General features: G+C 42.6%; 1 protein-coding gene across 7 annotated transcripts in view; it reads right to left on the bottom strand.

Moving 5' to 3' along the window:
* The window catches only part of CACNA1B (calcium voltage-gated channel subunit alpha1 B), a 298282-nt gene that overhangs the window by 87642 nt on the left and 192749 nt on the right, over nt 1-17891 (bottom strand). For all 7 annotated transcript variants that reach the window (XR_008580034.1, XM_054848973.1, XM_054848970.1 and 4 more), the window contains 2 exons: nt 17142-17209; nt 11521-11627 (listed from right to left, as the gene is read on the bottom strand). Coding sequence is in view for 6 of the 7 variants with exons in the window: in XM_054848973.1 (XP_054704948.1) it covers nt 11521-11627; nt 17142-17209 (175 nt within the window). In the remaining variant the exon portion in view is untranslated. The remainder of the gene's footprint in view (nt 1-11520; nt 11628-17141; nt 17210-17891) is intronic.

Raw genomic sequence — 17891 nt, 5'->3', positions numbered from 1 at the left:
GCTGACCGCAGGTAACTGGTCTCAGCAGGAGGAAGGAGCTGAGACGCCAGAGGGGACAGAGCTGAGCACCACTGCAGATCTTTTGGGAGCCGCTGAGCCCATGGGCACACACGGCTCCACAGCTGCAAGCCCTTTGGCTGGTGCCTTTGGCCAACGTAGAGCCAGAAAGTTTCCAAGGTGTGTACCAGAACAGAACTTAGGAAAGCTCTAGCGTTCAGTTACCACTCCCACGAGGTGTCCGTGGCCACTTAAGAGGAGTGGAAATCATTATATGCTGCTGCTTAGAGTTTGAAGACAGCTGCGTCACTTGTTTTTGTACAGATCTGAAGTGATGCAAAGTTCAGCCAAGCCAAAGCTTCCTGGCGTTAATGTAGAAAACCTTTTACTGCTTTCAGCTTGAAGGTTTTTTCCGACAAGAGCAGCAGAATGATTTCACTCAACCATAACTCACCATCCTACTCCTTATTGCTCTAATAAGAAGAATTTTCTAATTGTTTTCAGTAAAAGTACATCGCATACTAATTGCAGAAGTATAAATATGAGGCTTAGGTTTTACGCACATTCTGATCTTAAGAAAATGCCATAAAATATTTATTCCGTCTCAAGTTATATTGCTATCATTGGTCACAAGATCCATTTTCAGACCTCAAGATTTGTTTTCTATTTCAGTTATGAATTGTGATCAAGTAATTGCACGCTCAGTAATAAATAACAAGGTGAGAGAGTTAAAACAGAAAAATGAAAGTTAAAAGCCACATTGCTATGGCCTGATTTAACAAAAAACACACGGATGTTAAATATGTGGAACCATTACCTTCTTCTAAAATCCAGTCAAATTACTTTTACTTTAGAGTATTTTTTCCTTCTGCAGTGTTCATGCCACACTCTCCAGATGATGTTCTGGCAATTACACTGCAATGGCCCAGACCAGACTCTGTTATGGACAAAGTCTCACCATGAGCTCCAGGTTTTGATAAAAACCAAGACAAAACACATCAGGGAATGAAATCACAGCCCCCTTTTTTTCACTACGAGGATGGAAATAAAGCAGATGGCCCAGACAGTGAATATACAAAAGCAAGCGATAGAGATCAAGAACAACTTGGGTTCTTGGATGGCAAATGACAAATTCATCCTGGTAGAAGATATTTAAGCTTTTTCATTTCCCTCTGTATGCTATCAGCTTGTCTACAGCTGGAAGGATGCAGCAGAGACATGCTGTGATGGTTGGGGTGGGAAAGAGCTGCTCAAAGAAAACCAAGTTTTGTTCTGGAAAACGAAACAAAACAAAACTATCTGTGGCAGGTGCAGGTGTTCAGCACTTCTGGAAAAAAAAAATTCTCCAACTTTTGCTTTTTGCTTTATTTACCATTCTAGAAAGAGCCTTAAGAACATGTCATTTTTCATGTCCAAGCAATGACTGACACCTCTGGATCCTATTAGGAATAAACAATAGCAATACAAAGAAAACCTCAAGTTACCAAATGCAGCGGTTTGGATTTCATCAGCCATTGTGATATGAGAAGGATTCATATGAAAATTCAACACCCCAGAACTCTTAAATGGAAAAATACAACATAATTATGCATTTAGCTGTATGCCATCACCTATGTACATATAAATCAGTTGCCAGTTTCAGTATGTATTTTAGATAAATGCTGATCTACTTAAAGAAATACAGCATATCTGTATTTAATTACCTCTCCTCAGTGAATTAAAAATGGATTTCATACTGCTTGCATTACTTCTATCATAAATTTGTTATAGCACAAAAGCTTGGAATTAGCACAAGAAAATTACTCACTTTGAATTTTTTTTAATTATTTTTTAAATTTATTTTTAAGAAACTAGCTCGTTTTTGTCCTCAGTTTCTTACCAATTTAGAATTTATTTTTTTAAGAAAAATAATCAAAGAGAGAATATGGGGAAAAAACCCAACCCTCTGTATCTCAAAAGATTTTTGAATAAGATTTGTCCTTTCAGAACGGATGACCATGATTTTGCAGATCTGGTTCTTACCGATATTACTGATATTTTATGCTGTTTGAGCAACTTAAGGAAGAAAAAGGAACAGGGATTTTTTTGTACCTTTTAAAAGCTCTTTTATATTAGTAGATAACTGTTCACTTTTCATCTGTGCACAAAAATGAGACCACTTATCTTTCAGTATAATTACAGCAGTAGCACTCACACGGGGTAGAAACAGAGTGATATGAAAGCATCCTGAACCCATACCAATATTCATCCAGGGAATGGGAGTCCACAGTACCTGCATGTCCCTGAGAGGAATTGTTCCAGTTAATCTATTTGAATTTAAATTAAAAAACACATTTCTAACAATGACATTTATACTGAGTAAACAAGAACTTCAGATATCTTTACACTTCAGGGGGGCTCTACTGATGCTCTGGGATGGCTGCTACTTTTATATATTGCATACTGTTACGGGGTCCAGTAATTTATTTAATCAAAACAAGGGATTTATGCTGTGGAAATGCTCTTTAGATACCCACAGAGAAGAAAATGCACACTCAGCTCATCTGTCAAAACCGGTCCTGGTTTGCATAGGAAATCACAAATTACTGCCCAGACGGTGCATAGAAATGTTAAAGAGGATGAGAACCCTCAGTTACAGCTTTTTGCAGTAAAAATTTATTCTGTTCAGAGAACAGATGTGAGTCATATCAGCAAAAGAAGCCTCTATCATACCTTCTCTATTGCTGGTGGGGAGTTAGCAACAGACCTCAATGGCAAATGCCTCCTTCCAAAGGAGTTTTACCTGCAATTTGATTTCATCCTTCTAAAAGACAGCTCTGTCTCTGGAAGTTTGGAAAAGGGGCCTAATTCTTCATTCTGTCAGGCGTTATTCCTACCTGTGCAAACACTGCCTCGGACTGGTTTGGTGCAACTCCTCCTGGAGTGAACTGAAGTGCTGGGGAGATGGCAGCTCTCCTTCATCACCACCTTTAACCATCCCCTCCCTCCTGCCAGGCGTAAGGCAGGGTGAAGAGATACCCAAAGGGCAGCAGACCTCTCTCCACACCTTTCTGCCTGTCAAGACTCCCAGCAGCCAGGAAATCCAACCGGAGAAATGAGCCAAACACTGCCTCGGTCTAGTCTACTCCCCTAATTTTCACTGTCCCACCCCTGTGAGATCTCAGACCTTAGCACAGACATGTCGCACCTATTCAAACATCATGTGAGCTAGTCACAAAAGTTCAGTCTTGGTCACAGAAGCTAAAGTCACACATCATATCAACATATTTTTAATACAAACATGTCTAAGATCCATCAATGGACAGGGACCCCCAAAACACCCAAGGAAAAAGGAAGACACCAGGAAGCTGGTGGAAAAACCTCCTTTGGTACCTGCTACAGTGCACGTAAGGATAAACCCATGCGTGTTTGAATTGCACTTACTTGTCTCTCCAAAAGCATTAAAGAAGAAAGATAACATCAAACGGTAAAAGGATAACCCAAAGCAAAGACACTAAGATGAGTTGATGACAAGCTGATGACAAGTTTTATTGTATTAGTTGGCAGGGAACAACGGTCTTTTCTACAAACCTGCATCGGTGTCAAAGCACACCCGTGATTCACAGCAAAGCCAGCAAGATTTGTTTGTTAGGAAGTGTGTGGAGTGAATGGAAGGTCTACCACTGTGTTTGCTCAACCACGGGTACATAGGAGCTTGCCGAGTGCCTCATTTTCACAATATCTGTAGCTTTAAGCTCCAGCTCGAGAAGGTTAGAGAGCACAGGCATAACCAATGCCCTCATGAGTATAAGTTTCCCAAGGATGTTTTCCAATTTGGTCTCAGTTGGGCCCTGTTTCCAGAAGTTTCTTTTAAAGTCCTTCTCCAGCTTTCGTTTAAAGAATGCACTCATGGTGGGCCCCCGTTCTCCTATTGAACCATAAGTGCAAACACTGGTGGAACATCAAAGCCATCAGCCCAGCACATAATAAACACAGAGAACAAAAATACAAGTGAGAACAAGACGAACCATCAAATGAGGGCAGAGGGGTAAAGAGGGAAAATAGTTAAGGAAGGAACAAAGGAAAATAATTAAAGGGGATGGGAGAAAAACAAAGGAAGGAAGGGGAGGGAATAAGTCACAGTCAATGTACAAAACACTACAGAGTTGCTCACAATCAAATCAAAAGCATTATGTGGCAATGTCGCACACCTTCCAGTCCTTCCACCATATGTTGGTCTGGAGGCTTTCCACAATGATGGGAATGATTTTTGGAAAAAACAAGGGGGGAGTGAAGGCATCAGGAGAAGGGGAAATAGGGAGGTTTATAAATATAGAGATATATATCATAAATCCATTTATTGAATATCGTAACAGAGAGCAACTCACGGTGAATTTACGCTGGAGACTGACGAGCTGCGAGATACAGTACCTCGAGTTTGCTTTACAAAACTGCACATGCAAAAACAAAACAAACAAAGAAAACAAAAAGTGAGAAAAGAAAAAAATAAAAGAGGAGAAGAGAAACCATAAAAGACATTGGGAGGAGACTCATACAGGCTGTGTCCTATCGAATGCAGACTGCAGCGTGCATCTTGGTAGGAGACCAGGCAAGCTTCAGAAAGTGTGGAAGCCACAGACACACCACCTTCTAGTTAACAGGGAAACAACCAAAGAATCAAAAATGGAACCAAAAGGGAAAAAAATTAAAAGGTGAATCAAAAGCCACACGATGATATTAGGACTTTATGCCTCCATATGCTATACTCACACAATGAAAGTCCTCCGCAGAAGCCATCTTTAGGACCTCAGGGTAGAGGTCTTTGTAGAAACAGGTGGTGAATGCTTTTACAGCTGTGCTGCAAATAATTATTTCCAAGTGGGAGCAGGATGCTAATTCCCACTCTGGCCCTGTGACATGAGGAAGAAGCCTTAGCACGGAGAAGAGCACGGGCTGGAGGGAGGAGCCTGGGCCACATCCAGAGAACCAAAATCCACCTTAGCCCCAGCAGCTGGTGCCAGGCTGGTTCTGCTCGGTCCCTACCTCGGATTTGCTCTTCAGAGGAACCTACCTCTCTCCTCTGACAGGCACAGGGATATGCCTGAGCTCAGACCATCTGAATGTGGCTCACCGGGTCTAAAAACCATAGGTCTGCTACAGCTTAGGCAGGGGATCACACATTATTGAAAGGAGCTTGTTTCAGTTCAGAAGTAATTTTGTAGATTCTCCTCCATCCGATGTTTGTATAAACACCGTTCTACGTGTGTGTGTGGGGTTCTAAATACGGAAATTGCTGAATTACACAGAAAAAGAGTTTATTCTTCCTTTGGCAGGGAATCTACAGAAAAACAGGATTCTAAATATCTTGACAGATCTTGGCTTGAGGCGCTAATTTCTTCATAGTTATAAACAATATTTTTTATAAATCTACACCATCCGAGGAACCCTCCCCAAGACTGAAAATAAAATCCCTTCATCTCCTGCATTTGCCTTTTCAATTGCAGCATTTTTTTTCTCCTGCTTCCATGAGAGTTTTAATCTGTTAACAATCAATATTAGCAAGCCAGAAGGTCCAATTAAAAATCTAATGTTCTTTGGATATCATATAAGTAGAGTTTTAAATATACATTTACTTAAAATTGATGGATTATTCTGAACAGAAATGTTGGCCCAGGTAAAGCATATAACACAACAATCCAGAGGTCAAGCAACCTGGAATGAATATAAGAGAAATTATGGAAGACATCGTAAAAGTTTTGCTTGGAGCAAATAATCTGCTGAACAGTCAGGTATTTTGCCTAAACTTCAGTATTTCTACATTTGTACCGTGCCAAATGAAATGGGAGCAGGAGTCAAAGTGGGGTTGGCATGCCCAGCTTGTTTGCCAGGAAAATTATTGTTTCCAGGTTTCTCAAGCTGGGGATCCCTTTACTCTTTGGCTGGATGCTGAACCCCCAGGATGTCACCTAAAACCTGCAGAGAACAAGCCCTTGGCTGCACAAATGCCTCAAGTGTAGGTAAGAAATTTCTTGGGCAAAACAAATGGAAAACTTGCAATGGAGGAGAATGTACTGGGCTGCCCTAATTTACCTGAGAGTCAGCACCAACACGGTGTGATACCTGTGGAAATTTTGCTTTTAACTGCTGAAAGCAGATCTCGACATCCCTCGGCAGGAGGCTTGAATGAACCTTTGTGATTATCCCTGCCTCGTTTGGTGCAGTGCAGGACAGAGGCCATGCTCTCATCCTGCCAAGTATCCTTGTAACTTGGCCAGCCAACATTATGCAAGTCCTGCAGCACTCCAGGTCCTCTCGTCTGCTCCCGTTGCCAGAGTCTGCTTTTTCAAAACCGTGAATTTGACTAAATTTGCACTGGAACTGCAGGGTGTAAAGCCACAAAGCAAAGACAGCCTCCTTTTCCAAATCGAGATGACGAAGTATTTGAGCTTTACTCATTGCTACTTACCATCCGTGAGGGACAGAGTACAAGAGAGTGTCTTTAGGTGCAGCTGAGTCACCGTTACACCAACAGCAAGGGCAAAAAGGTAAGCTAACGGGAGGAATCACAGTACCTCACACATCAACACACTTCGGGGAAAAAAGAAAGGGAAGAAATCACAAGCCAGCAAGAGAAAAAAGAACACCTCTTCTAGTCTACACATCACCCAACACAGGACGTTTCATGGGCTGGGTGTTCAGGCACACTTCTTGCTGGGTCCTGTTGGGTACTGACAGCCCAACAGGCATTTGGAAACAGATCACAGTATTCCCAAGACAGAAGGAAAATATGGAGCCTCTGAGATGGAAAATGTCCTGGAGAAACAGAGCAACTCCCCCACCTTCATCCCCAGACCTGTACAAAAGGGACAGACACCTCTGAGAAGTCACAGTGAAATGAAGTGCCACCTGCATTTGCTCTTGGCACATTTCTAATTGATAGTCAACTCCTTGACATTTACAGGCAGTACCCACCTGTGGGCACGCAATTAAAATGTAAACTGCTTTGAACAACCATGTGAGGGACCAGCAGAAACCAGTCAGAGCCTGGAGAGAGGAAGAGGTCTTTAGAGGTTGGAAGGTTGTCCTGGGAAGCACGTGTAACTTTGAAAACCAGTAGTGGGCAATTCTATAGACACTGTTTAGCTCTGGTGTCCACATTGCATGAACTGCCTCTGCCACTTTCTACAAAGTTTCATCCACTGTATTGGGAAGTTCTCCCATCCAGAACTCACACTCAATAACCTGTGCTTAAATAACCTCCCTGGGTCTGGTGTAACTGTAACCCATTACTACGTGGAGTTAAACCCCCAAAACATAAGTAATAAATGCAGAACATTTCACTTGGCATGACTTCAGCATAACTGCTTAGCAAGTTCCTACAAATTTAGCATTTGCTTGCTGTTGTGATAGCTATTTTAAGACTTTTCCCAAGAAAAGGTGAAGAGGCCATTAGAAAATACATGGGCTCTGGGTGCCTGGGTGAGCCACAGGCTGTGTCCTCTCCGGCTGGTCTGCTGGCCCGTGCTGGGCCAGGTGTGCTTATCGCAGCCCCTTTTGTACGGGCCATTGGTGCATCTCCGGCTGCAATACAAAAGGCGGAGGAGGAAACCAAACGTGGGGAGTTCAGGCTTCAGGTTAGGCAAATACAGCAAATAAAACCGTGTTTGCACTGGGCTCTTCATGCCACCCAGGGGAATGAGCCTGACTGTTCTCCCTTCCACCGACACCTTTCCAGTGGGATTGCAAAGTGCTTTGTGCATCTGTCGTCTGTGTAATTGTGCCCTTCCCCCCCGCCTCTGTTCTCGCCGCCAAGGAAGCTGCACCAATGGTTTGCTCTAAAGACCCATCGGTCTGCCCAGTCGCTCAGTTCAAGAGGCTGAGTGGTTTAAATGTTGCACGAAACAGAGGGTCTTAAAGACAATGCTGGGCAAACTGAACAAACCCAGAAACTCACCTCCAGAAACAACAAAGCAAGGAAAATGCTAAACAGAAAACACACACACACACAAAAAAAATCACAAAAATAAGAGTGAAACAATGGACTCAAATTAAAATGCAATAACACATGTTAAACAGCTGTTCTGTTTTAAACCAAACATTGCAACAATAACAAAAACAACGTATCATCCTAGCTTTTAATCCTGAAAAACCACAAAAGAAAAAGGCTCATTCAGGATAGAGTTCACCAGGTGAAAAAACAAACTACAGTTGGACAAATCTGTTCACATTAAGTTCCTTTGGTGGAGCAGAAGACAAACCTGGGAGATTGATGAAGTAGGTGCTACAAACCAAATGCAGGTAGAATATTGCAATAAAGCATTTTGAGACAGTTGCAAGGCAGATGACATCTCGACACCACTGTAATAATGAGTATATTATTACAAGAAATCCCCATGACACTGTAGCACTTCACCATCTATCAACCACAGAACAATTCGTGGCTCACGCAGCAGCCTATTGCACATGTAAAGGTGAAGGTACCACTTTGGACCCTCCAACCAGGCTGACACACTAAATAAGCAACCAGTTTCTTAAGCCTAGGAAATTACATTTTGCAACTGATGCAATAAATTGAACATTTCCTGGAGCTCAATTATGAAGAGAGGCTGGAATGGCAGAGGAGAGAAGAAGAACTGGTGCAGATAAACTGCAGGCACAGGAGCGTACAAACCACACGTGCACATTGTATTCACACAGGAAAAGACGCCGGAGGCGGAGGAGCAGATACAACGCTACAGAGTATGCAATGGTCTGGAAGGAGGCTTAGGGGAAGACACACACTCACAGTCCGTTGACGTAGGACTGACAAGGGAAAGAAGCAAAACAGCAAGCACAGCACCTTGCCGGTGAAACAGCAGAACAACCGATATGACTTTTCACCAGACTCGGCCCCAGGACAACTTTATCACCTCTGCGGGAGGTGGACAAGCACACTGGGAACATGAACATCATGACTAAGGAAATGCAAGTCATGGTGCCCCCTGCTAACACCTGAGAGACCTGTTTTGATTGATGCAGGTGGAGAAAATGTTGATGTTTTCATAACACTGATCCATGCTATAGCTGCCTATTGTTTCAAAACTTATGAAAATAAAATAAAATTACAAATCCACAAAAATTATTCCTTAGGAGAAAATAAAAATATAAACTGATAGGTAGTCCCACCTTTGCAGCAGGCCTTTGGTAGCTTAGTCCCAGTTTTTCCCAGCCCCTGCTCACCACCCGCTCAGGGGTACAAAAGCTCTACAAGTGTTTGCTTTTTGCAGTGACATTTCCGTATGCCAAGAATCCCATTTTCAAGCATGCCCAGCACTTTTTTATTCTCATTGTATCCAGCTCTGAATTGCATCAGAGGCTCGATCTGACAGGTCTCGCCATCAACACGGCATCTGCTCCATCTTCAGGACCACCGTGTATCTTAAGACCACAAGAAATGAAGTAATGGGGTGCATCTGGCTGTCAACCATGGGTCCCTATCATCAGCTCTACTGTACTGGATCGAGATACCTAAGGGATAGGTGCGACAAATCTGAAAGCTGTAGCTGCTAGGCCCCTTGTGAGTTCACTATGGATGTATTTATGTATTAAACAAATTGCTTCAGCATGCATTCATTAAATATCTTTTGGATCATCAGCCAGCAATCCATCCATACACCGATTTCTCTCTGCCAAAACATCTAACTTTCTCCCTTGCCTTCTCTATGTCATTATCCATTCGGTCGTCAACCTATCGACCTCAACGCATTCTTTTTCCAGACTAAAGTCCTGTGAGCTTTATGAGTGACCTTGTAAGCACCTTGCTGGCAGAGATAACGAGAAGTCACGCGATGGTTGTTAGATGGTGGCTCCCACACAGCGTGCACGATGTTGCCGTGGTTAGTAGATGTGGAAGTGATTGACTGCACTTTCAAATGCGTTCATTTGTAAGCCTAATTATCTGCCTGTACAAATGTGGCAGGTACAGATCTAGGCAGATACATTTGAGATAACACAAGCAGAAATCCACAATTTTGTACTCACTTTCAATTGTGGTCACAAAACTGGCCCTGTGATATTGAAAACCAGGTGAAAGCTTGGTGAAAAATCACGGAATAAGGTTATTTTAAGCAACCAACAATGTGGTGTGAAATCTTAGCTCCGTTAAAGTGGCTTTTTTCCCCTCATTTCTAAGAAATCTTCACATGCACTATGCTTTTGATTAAAAAAGAAGAAAATAAGCATCATTATCTTGCATTTTAAAATAACAGTGCCAGGAAATTCATCAAAGAACAAGAGCAAATATCCTCATTTGACTTCTTTTTGACACTGGACAGGAAATCATTGTAAGAAAAGGATTATATTCAAAACCAACAAACAGACATGGCATACATAGGAGCTGATTAAAGCAGTAATTGCAAAATAAAATGGTAAGATGAATAAAATAGTCAAATTAATAATATTCTTTTCCTTCACATATAATGAACTGGCTCCATTTGGCGTATTGTCTTTGATGTAGTGGATTAAACTCCTACTAACAAGGGTCTCAAGAGCTTTACAATGAAGGATCAAACAGGGATCCTGCTGTATTTCAGATACTTTGGAATAAAATTGAACAGGAAATTTCTTTTTCTATGCCTCAGCTTCTCCAGCTTTTGAAGGTTTCCCCTGCAAAAGGGAGCTGGAAAATATCAGCAGCTCTCAGTAAAACGCACAATCAAATTTTTTTGATGCTGGAAGTCCTGATGCTAAAATTCCAGAAGAGGCAAATGAACCTTTAAGAAGAACATGCTTTTTAGTAAATCCATTCAAGGTAGGCATGTCTCAAACACAGGCCCATAATCCCATGCAGGCAGAACTCTGCACTGACCTCAGCAACATCCAGACAAGTATTTCCACCTACATAGCAACTTTTCACTTCAGTTTAGACCAGTGTATATGAAAAGGTGAGCCCCAAGGCAACATTTTCTAAGGATTCCAATATCACAGAATCTGTGCATATGTCCACATCCACGCAGAAAAGCCTGCATCTGAAAATGCAAATTGATATTTCTAGCTACAAAGCAGCAACTGTTCGCATACGTGATTTTATTCAACCCAGCACTCTTTCAAACAGAAAAAGAAAAAGAGCATTCAAGCATATTTTTCAGTCTGATATTTAGGAGGATGCCTGACACTTAAATTCTCAAAGCAGAGATCATTAAAGAATAGTTAATACATTATATGCACACATACCTCTCGTAATTAAAAATCCAAAGTGAAATGTTAACACTTCACCTGGTGAAATCTATCCTAGGACAGCTTAAAAAAATCCTTCTAAAATACAGTTATAGCAATGCAAAAGGTGATGCATTACAAAGAAAAACAAACTAAAAGGAATACTTAATTAAATTCATGGTTAAGCGATCAGCACTGAAGTATTCAGTCAACCTAAAGCCCTGTCAGTAACAGAGATGGTATAGAAGGGCTCACAGAGTACTATGGGATGCTCCACTTGAATAGACATATGTCGACACTGAAAACCAGAAACCAAATGATAAAGTTCCCAAATAATAAAATAATGCTTACGCGGCTATGGAAATGTTAGCTGCAGACATGGGGCTGACTTCTGCCACTTCCTTGGCCTTTTGCAGGGCGAGCTTTTGGTTGGTGGCTTCCTCCATCTCCTCTTCGTCCTGGTGCAGAAAACCAAGAGAAATCAGAGCATGCATCATGTAACAACAATAACCAGAGCTCCCCGCGGCACGAGTCATACGTGACTGTCACCCCCACGCTGCAAAAACAGTGGAAACTCATTAAAACAAGGCAAAATTTCATAACTTCTTGCAAGGACCCCCGAGCAGGGCCTTGGTGCCGGCAACAGCAGGCCAAGATGAGAAATGCAAGGTATGGTCAAGTGCTTGGTGCATTGTTACCAAGAACACATCTCCCTTGCAAAGCTTTTTTACCTCTCTTGGGTCTCCTCTTGTCACTTAGCATTCGGGTAGGAGACCACAACAGAGCAGGGAGAGACCTGACCACAAACGTGACATTTCTGGGGTGAAGTGAGCCCCATTTATCTTGGTCTTGTATGTATAAAAACACTCTAAAGCTTACATCCTACTGAAATGTATGAGACAGGCTCCTAAATCACCTCCTGTGAGGACAGGCTGAGAGAGTTGGGGTTGTTCAGCCTGGAGAAGAGAAGGCTCCAGGGAGACCTAATTGCGGCCTGCCAGTCCCTGAAGGGGCCTACAGGAAAGATGGAGAGGCACTGTTTATCAGGGAGTGTAGTGACAGGACAAGGGGGAATGGGCTGAAGCTGCAGGAGGGGAGATGGAGATGAGATCTGAGGCAGAAATCCTTCCCTGTGAGGGTGCTGAGGCCCTGGCACAGGGTGCCCAGAGAAGCTGTGGCTGCCCCTGGCTCCCTGGCAGTGTTCAAGGCCAGGTTGGATGGGGCTTTGGGCAACCTGGGCTAGTGGAGGGTGTCCCTGCCCATGGCAGGGGTGGCACTGGGTGGGCTTTGAGGTGTTTTCTAATCTAAACCAGTCTGTGATGCTATGATTCTATAAATCCTTCATGACTTCTGGCCAATGTGACTTTTCTGAAAGTTTCAGGATTTAACTGGTCCTGCTTACACCAGTTTTACCCCAGATATTTCCACTTATTTCAGTTGAATCACTGAGGACTCACAGGGTGAAAAGAGGAAGGAGGAGACAAAATGTAGTCTGTGGACTTGAGTATAGATCAGAAGGATGGTTATGTTCGTGCTTTCTGTATATGCCCAGATCAAGTGGATTTTTAACCTCTATTGGCATTGCAAGTTCCCACAAAGTATAACTGTGATTTACTTCCTCCTACCTGGTGTAATGACAAAAGAAACACTGCTCAAATGCTACTTCAAAAACTACAGGATCTTAAGCAACAAGATGAGGACAAAAGGCAAAGAAACAGCCTGGTTCATCTTCAATGGTCATCTAGGTTAAACTTCTTTTAAACTCAGCACTGTCAGCATCACACAAATTCAAGGAATAACCACACGTCAAGATGACAGCAGTCACAGGTTCTTCTGTCAAACCTTATGAAATGCCATAGGTCTACTTCTGCTCTTCAAAGGTAATGCTGTGAAAGAGTTATGCTTAAAATAATGAAAGCAGACAGTAAGACATCTAGCTTTCAAATAGGAAGTCATATAGATTTATCCATCCTGAATACCATATGCATAAGTAATTCCTTGCTCTGACTTTGGTGTTATATGCTTAAACTGAGTTAATTTTGAAAGTAATTTCCTTTTCTCCTTTTGAAGAAAAAAGCAATTATAGGAAATTAATTTAAAAAATCTGCTACCAATCAAGTTGTTTTTTTTTCCTTTCCAAATATTAGCAAATCCATAACAAGTAAATTCATACTTTAGTGAATAAAGAACCTGAAACAGGCCATGAAAAAAGCCCTTCTGAACAATTACACAAAGTCAATATTTCTCAACTGCAAACTTCCTGTAAATTTATCAATAATTTGGAAGCCTATTATAAATAAAGGGTATCTGCAGAATATGAATCTTTTGAGGAATAAGGCCCCCAATAAGAAGGCTTTCAAGGTTTTCCTTTCATTCTGCAGGTATCTTCAAGTTGTTTCTTCTCTTGAGGACTCTCGAGCAGTGTTAAAATCACATACATTCAAAGGGTCTTGATTTTCCTTTCTGTGCACCCAAAGCACCAGGTGCAGTTTTTACCATCTCTTTAAAATTTGTAGCTTCAACTCCATTCTCCCCGGTGCATCCGTAATTCTTCTGGATTCGATATCTCAAAGTAACAGCAGAAAATATCCTTTGTCATTATAAACGCAGCCGTCCCTAACTCAGAACAAGAACAGTCTTTAGCAGATGACTGCTTAATAACATTTCTGTAACTCCTTCCATCCAGAGATTGCAGATCACTACAAAAATTAATTAATTTTTTGCCTGATATTTACAGTGTGAGGTCTCACTGGGGCACAGGCTCACCTTGCTCTGCTTGAAGTGTGACGGTGCACGACTGAAGCCAGCTCTGAGCAGCGATGGCAACATCCATCCATCCATCCATCCATCCATCCATCCATCCATCCATCCCACCTCCCACCAACAGCCCAGACTGTCACTGTCATTATATAGGGTCAAGTGCATATAAAGGCCCTGCCTATAAGGTCATCTCTCTCTCATGTTTCCTTCCTGTTTTCTAGAGCTCTCAATCTTCCTTTAAACCACACAGTTCATCACATGGTAAAACCCATCTTCGGTGCTACCCATAACGATGCGCATAGTTAACGCTGACTGTTCTTTATTAAGTTCACCCAATTAAAGCCCTCTCCATTGGGGAGGAGGAGGAGGGGTCTTCATGGCTGTTAAGACTCTTGTTCTTGCTGCTCACTTCGGTCCATTCTTTCTGGGGAGTTCTCAACTTTTTAAAATGTTTTTGTATATTTTTATGTAATTTCACACATCCTTCCTATCCCACATTGCTTGTTTTTATGCTGCTTTCTCGGGGATTGCCGGCAGTGCGCAGAGGTCAGAGAACACACTTTGTGCTTTAGGATATTTAGGAAAATAAAGGGTCACTTGTGGTGGCTTTACATGCCAGTTTAATGAGGATGAAGAACGAACTGCTGCGTGTCACTGGAGACATTGTGGAATGGTCAGCGGAGAGAAGATTTTAAAAGCAAATTTTGGGGGCAATTTTAGATTCCACTCTGAATAAGTGAACAAGAAGAAAAACCTGCCAATATATGGGAAAAAAACTAGAGGGTAGGCAACCCAAAAAGATTCAAGACAGTTCTGAGAAATCAGTAGAAATGAAGTTGGCAGAGTTTAAGTCAGTGGTAAGGGAGAACGAGCACAGGAAGAGGAGGAGAGAGACCTGGGGACAGCGAGGTGGAGGCTGGAGAACAGATTCTTTCTATACTCAAAGCAAAGATGATCATTTCCCCCCCCCCCCAAAATGAGTCATTCCAAAGTACCGGTGAGTTTTGTAACAGACATTGGATGATCAAGTTAAATATAGTTACAATTCTTATAACTTTTGTTACAGGTCACAAGGCCCAGCTAAGGCTACTGAGAAATGTTCAAATGCCATGATAAAAGAAGTCCAAATTAGCATCCAGAAGTGGAAATGTTGGTTGAAATGTTTCGGTCCTGAAGGTTAGCTGGAAAGTTCTGTCTTTCCAAAATAGAGGCAGTTGCAAACTGCTTATGGTTTTCCCACATTATATGCAGTACTGATCTCAATTAGTTTTACAGCATAAATGTCAAGAATCTCCTGAGATCAACTGACTCCTGAGTAACTTAATTATATCTCTGGGCCATTTTTGGTTTTGCATGATCATATTTACTTAGCAATAAATCCCTCATTCTGCAGGTATGCTATGTAATTGAATTACTTTTATCTTTTTTCCTCTTCTTTTGAAAGCCCTAGTGATTTTTGGGGATCATAAATAAAATTAAAGTAAAAAAGAGTTTCTCAAGGAGCTTTATGATTTGTCAATGCTGCTGAATCCATCCATATTTAATTATATCTTTTAAACATCAACATCGTCAGGTTTCTAACCGTCCCAGTCAGCTGCTGAAATATTCACAAGAAAGCACTAAAAGAATTAAGAAAGAAGTAGGATGAGCTTCGTTATCCAAGAATTGTGATCCTCCCTCTCAGTACACGCAAGGGATGCCTGTAAACCTCCTGAACAGGCGGGGAAGATGCATGCCTCCAGGCTGGAGATTTCTGTGGGCTTTAGGAAGCACAGAAACAGCTGAACTGCTGTAAGGGAAAAACTTCCCAGAAAAAAAAAAAGCCACTGAGAGGCATAAACACATCCCTGAGCTGCATTATAAGAGAGGAGGGATGCAGAACAGGGTCTCAGAGACATAGGAACATTTATAAAACACCAGAGAGCCGCCAGCCTTCTTGTACAGTCTGTGCTGGGTATCAGCTGCCAGCGAACAAGGCTCCAGCCAAAGCTGGAAGCTGAAGCCAGTCACACAGCTCCACAGCAGAGAAGGAGAGCAGGTAAAGAGAAGCTCAGCTGCGACAGAGACGTGGATTTTAACTGGGAACGGTTGGCTGCTTTGGGCTTCAGCAGCTGGAGTGGGGTAGGAAACTCCTAGAAATCCCTGTGCTCCTGAGCTTGGTGTTGCATCGCGTATCCCCGAACTACTGCACCTTCCTACAGCTCTAACAAGAGAAAGCATCCTTGCCAGCTGCTGCATAAGCACGTGGTTAGCAATCCTCTTACCCTGTAAGGAGTATATAAGCTAAAGCTTGTAAAATATAACGGCTATGATGGATACGGTGCTTCTTTTGCCACTAGCAGGTCCCTGTGACTTACAGCGATGGCAGCAGCACAGCCACGGGGTGCGCATGTTTTTATTCACTCAGTGAGAACAAGCTAGAAATGTGCAAACAGAACCTAATGCTGCCTCATAAATACAACTGACTATGCTACAATGAGAAGTGAAAAGTATGTAATAATATGAATACAAACTGCAGCACTTGCAATCCTTCCTGTGCGATACTGAGGCTGTAAGAGTTTCTCTATAGGGAATGCTCCGATATAAATCTGCGCATACAGTAAAGTTACATCGGTGTCATTTCCATCTCGTGGCAGGACCTGGCTTTCTGCCTGCGCTTGGGCTGGTGCTTCAGATTTCTCTTGCACCTGGTGAGAGGCAGGAAGGTTATAACATCTTCACTGAATATTCACAATAGCCCCTGCAAGTTGTTTTCCAGGGAGTTGATTGGAGAACGTCAATTCTTTGATTCATTCCGAAACTCAGCAAGGTATGAAACATTAGTGTGAGACAGCAAAAGCAGCAATACAACACCTGCGTTTCCCCATGTCTAAGCTTCAAGTCAGCCAAAACCTGTTAATTGCTTCGCCTCTGCTCTTGAAAACAGCAAATGCTACGAATGCCTGTGCACGTCCGTGCAGCAGCGAGATGAGCAATGCCCACTGCCCACTCTGTGATAAAAGGAAACTAAGGAACACAAAAGAGTTCACGGAGACAAGCCTGAGTGAGAATAAACCCCCAGGTCCCTAACAGGGGTCTGTGCAATACAAACTGGTACACAGAGGTATGGCATGAACAGGCTCTGGAGGAAACCTCAGGGTGTCTGGAAGGGTCAGTAAGATGCGCTCTAGATCTGAGGTCCAAGTTTGAAGAAAGAGAAGTCTCACACATACCTTGGTCAGCTCTTGGGCATTTGCCAGGTTGTCAACAGCGATAGCCAAGAAGACATTCAGGAGCGTATCTTTTGGGGAGCAGCTAAGGAAAAAAATCTTCACACAGCAAATACAATGAACGGTTCCCCTTCTGCTGCCACTACTCTTCTTTCCCCACTTGCAATCATCGGTCTATTATGGATCGACCCCCCCGCACCACCGCTTTGTCTTCATTTTTAGCTCACCCGCTTCTGCTGGGAGCCAGCTCTGCAGCACAGCAGGTGCTGGACATCCATTTCTCTCTTCCCCAGCACATATCCCTGGTGGGATGCACACGTGTGCTGAGCAGATGGGCTTTACAACACTATAGGTGCAAACGGTACAGGACCCCACAGTGGTCCTAGAGACACAACAGCCCCTGCTTTTTCTTTCCAGAAGATCCACACCTACACTCCTGCCCGTACACACATGCACAGAGGACTTCACCTTCATTTTTCCCTCTTGTTTAAAAGGACAACCAGTAGAGCTCTGGAAACTGGTCCTTTTAAAGCCACCATTTGCATAATATAAACATATAGCTATATAAAGGCATTGGGTACCATGAAAAAGTTACGCTTAGATTACGTACTGTTGGGAGGAAACTATCATGACGTATCACACTGAAGTCGATATGACAATTAAACCACCGTGGACATCCTCTATCTTGAATGCTGCATCATCATGCAGAGCACAGCTACAGAAGAGCCTGTTAGCAGGACACCCAGCCCGAGC

This window comes from Grus americana, chromosome 20 (assembly GCF_028858705.1).
Source record: "Grus americana isolate bGruAme1 chromosome 20, bGruAme1.mat, whole genome shotgun sequence".
NCBI lineage: Eukaryota > Metazoa > Chordata > Aves > Gruiformes > Gruidae > Grus > Grus americana.
This window is presented reverse-complemented; position numbering and strand designations above follow the sequence as displayed.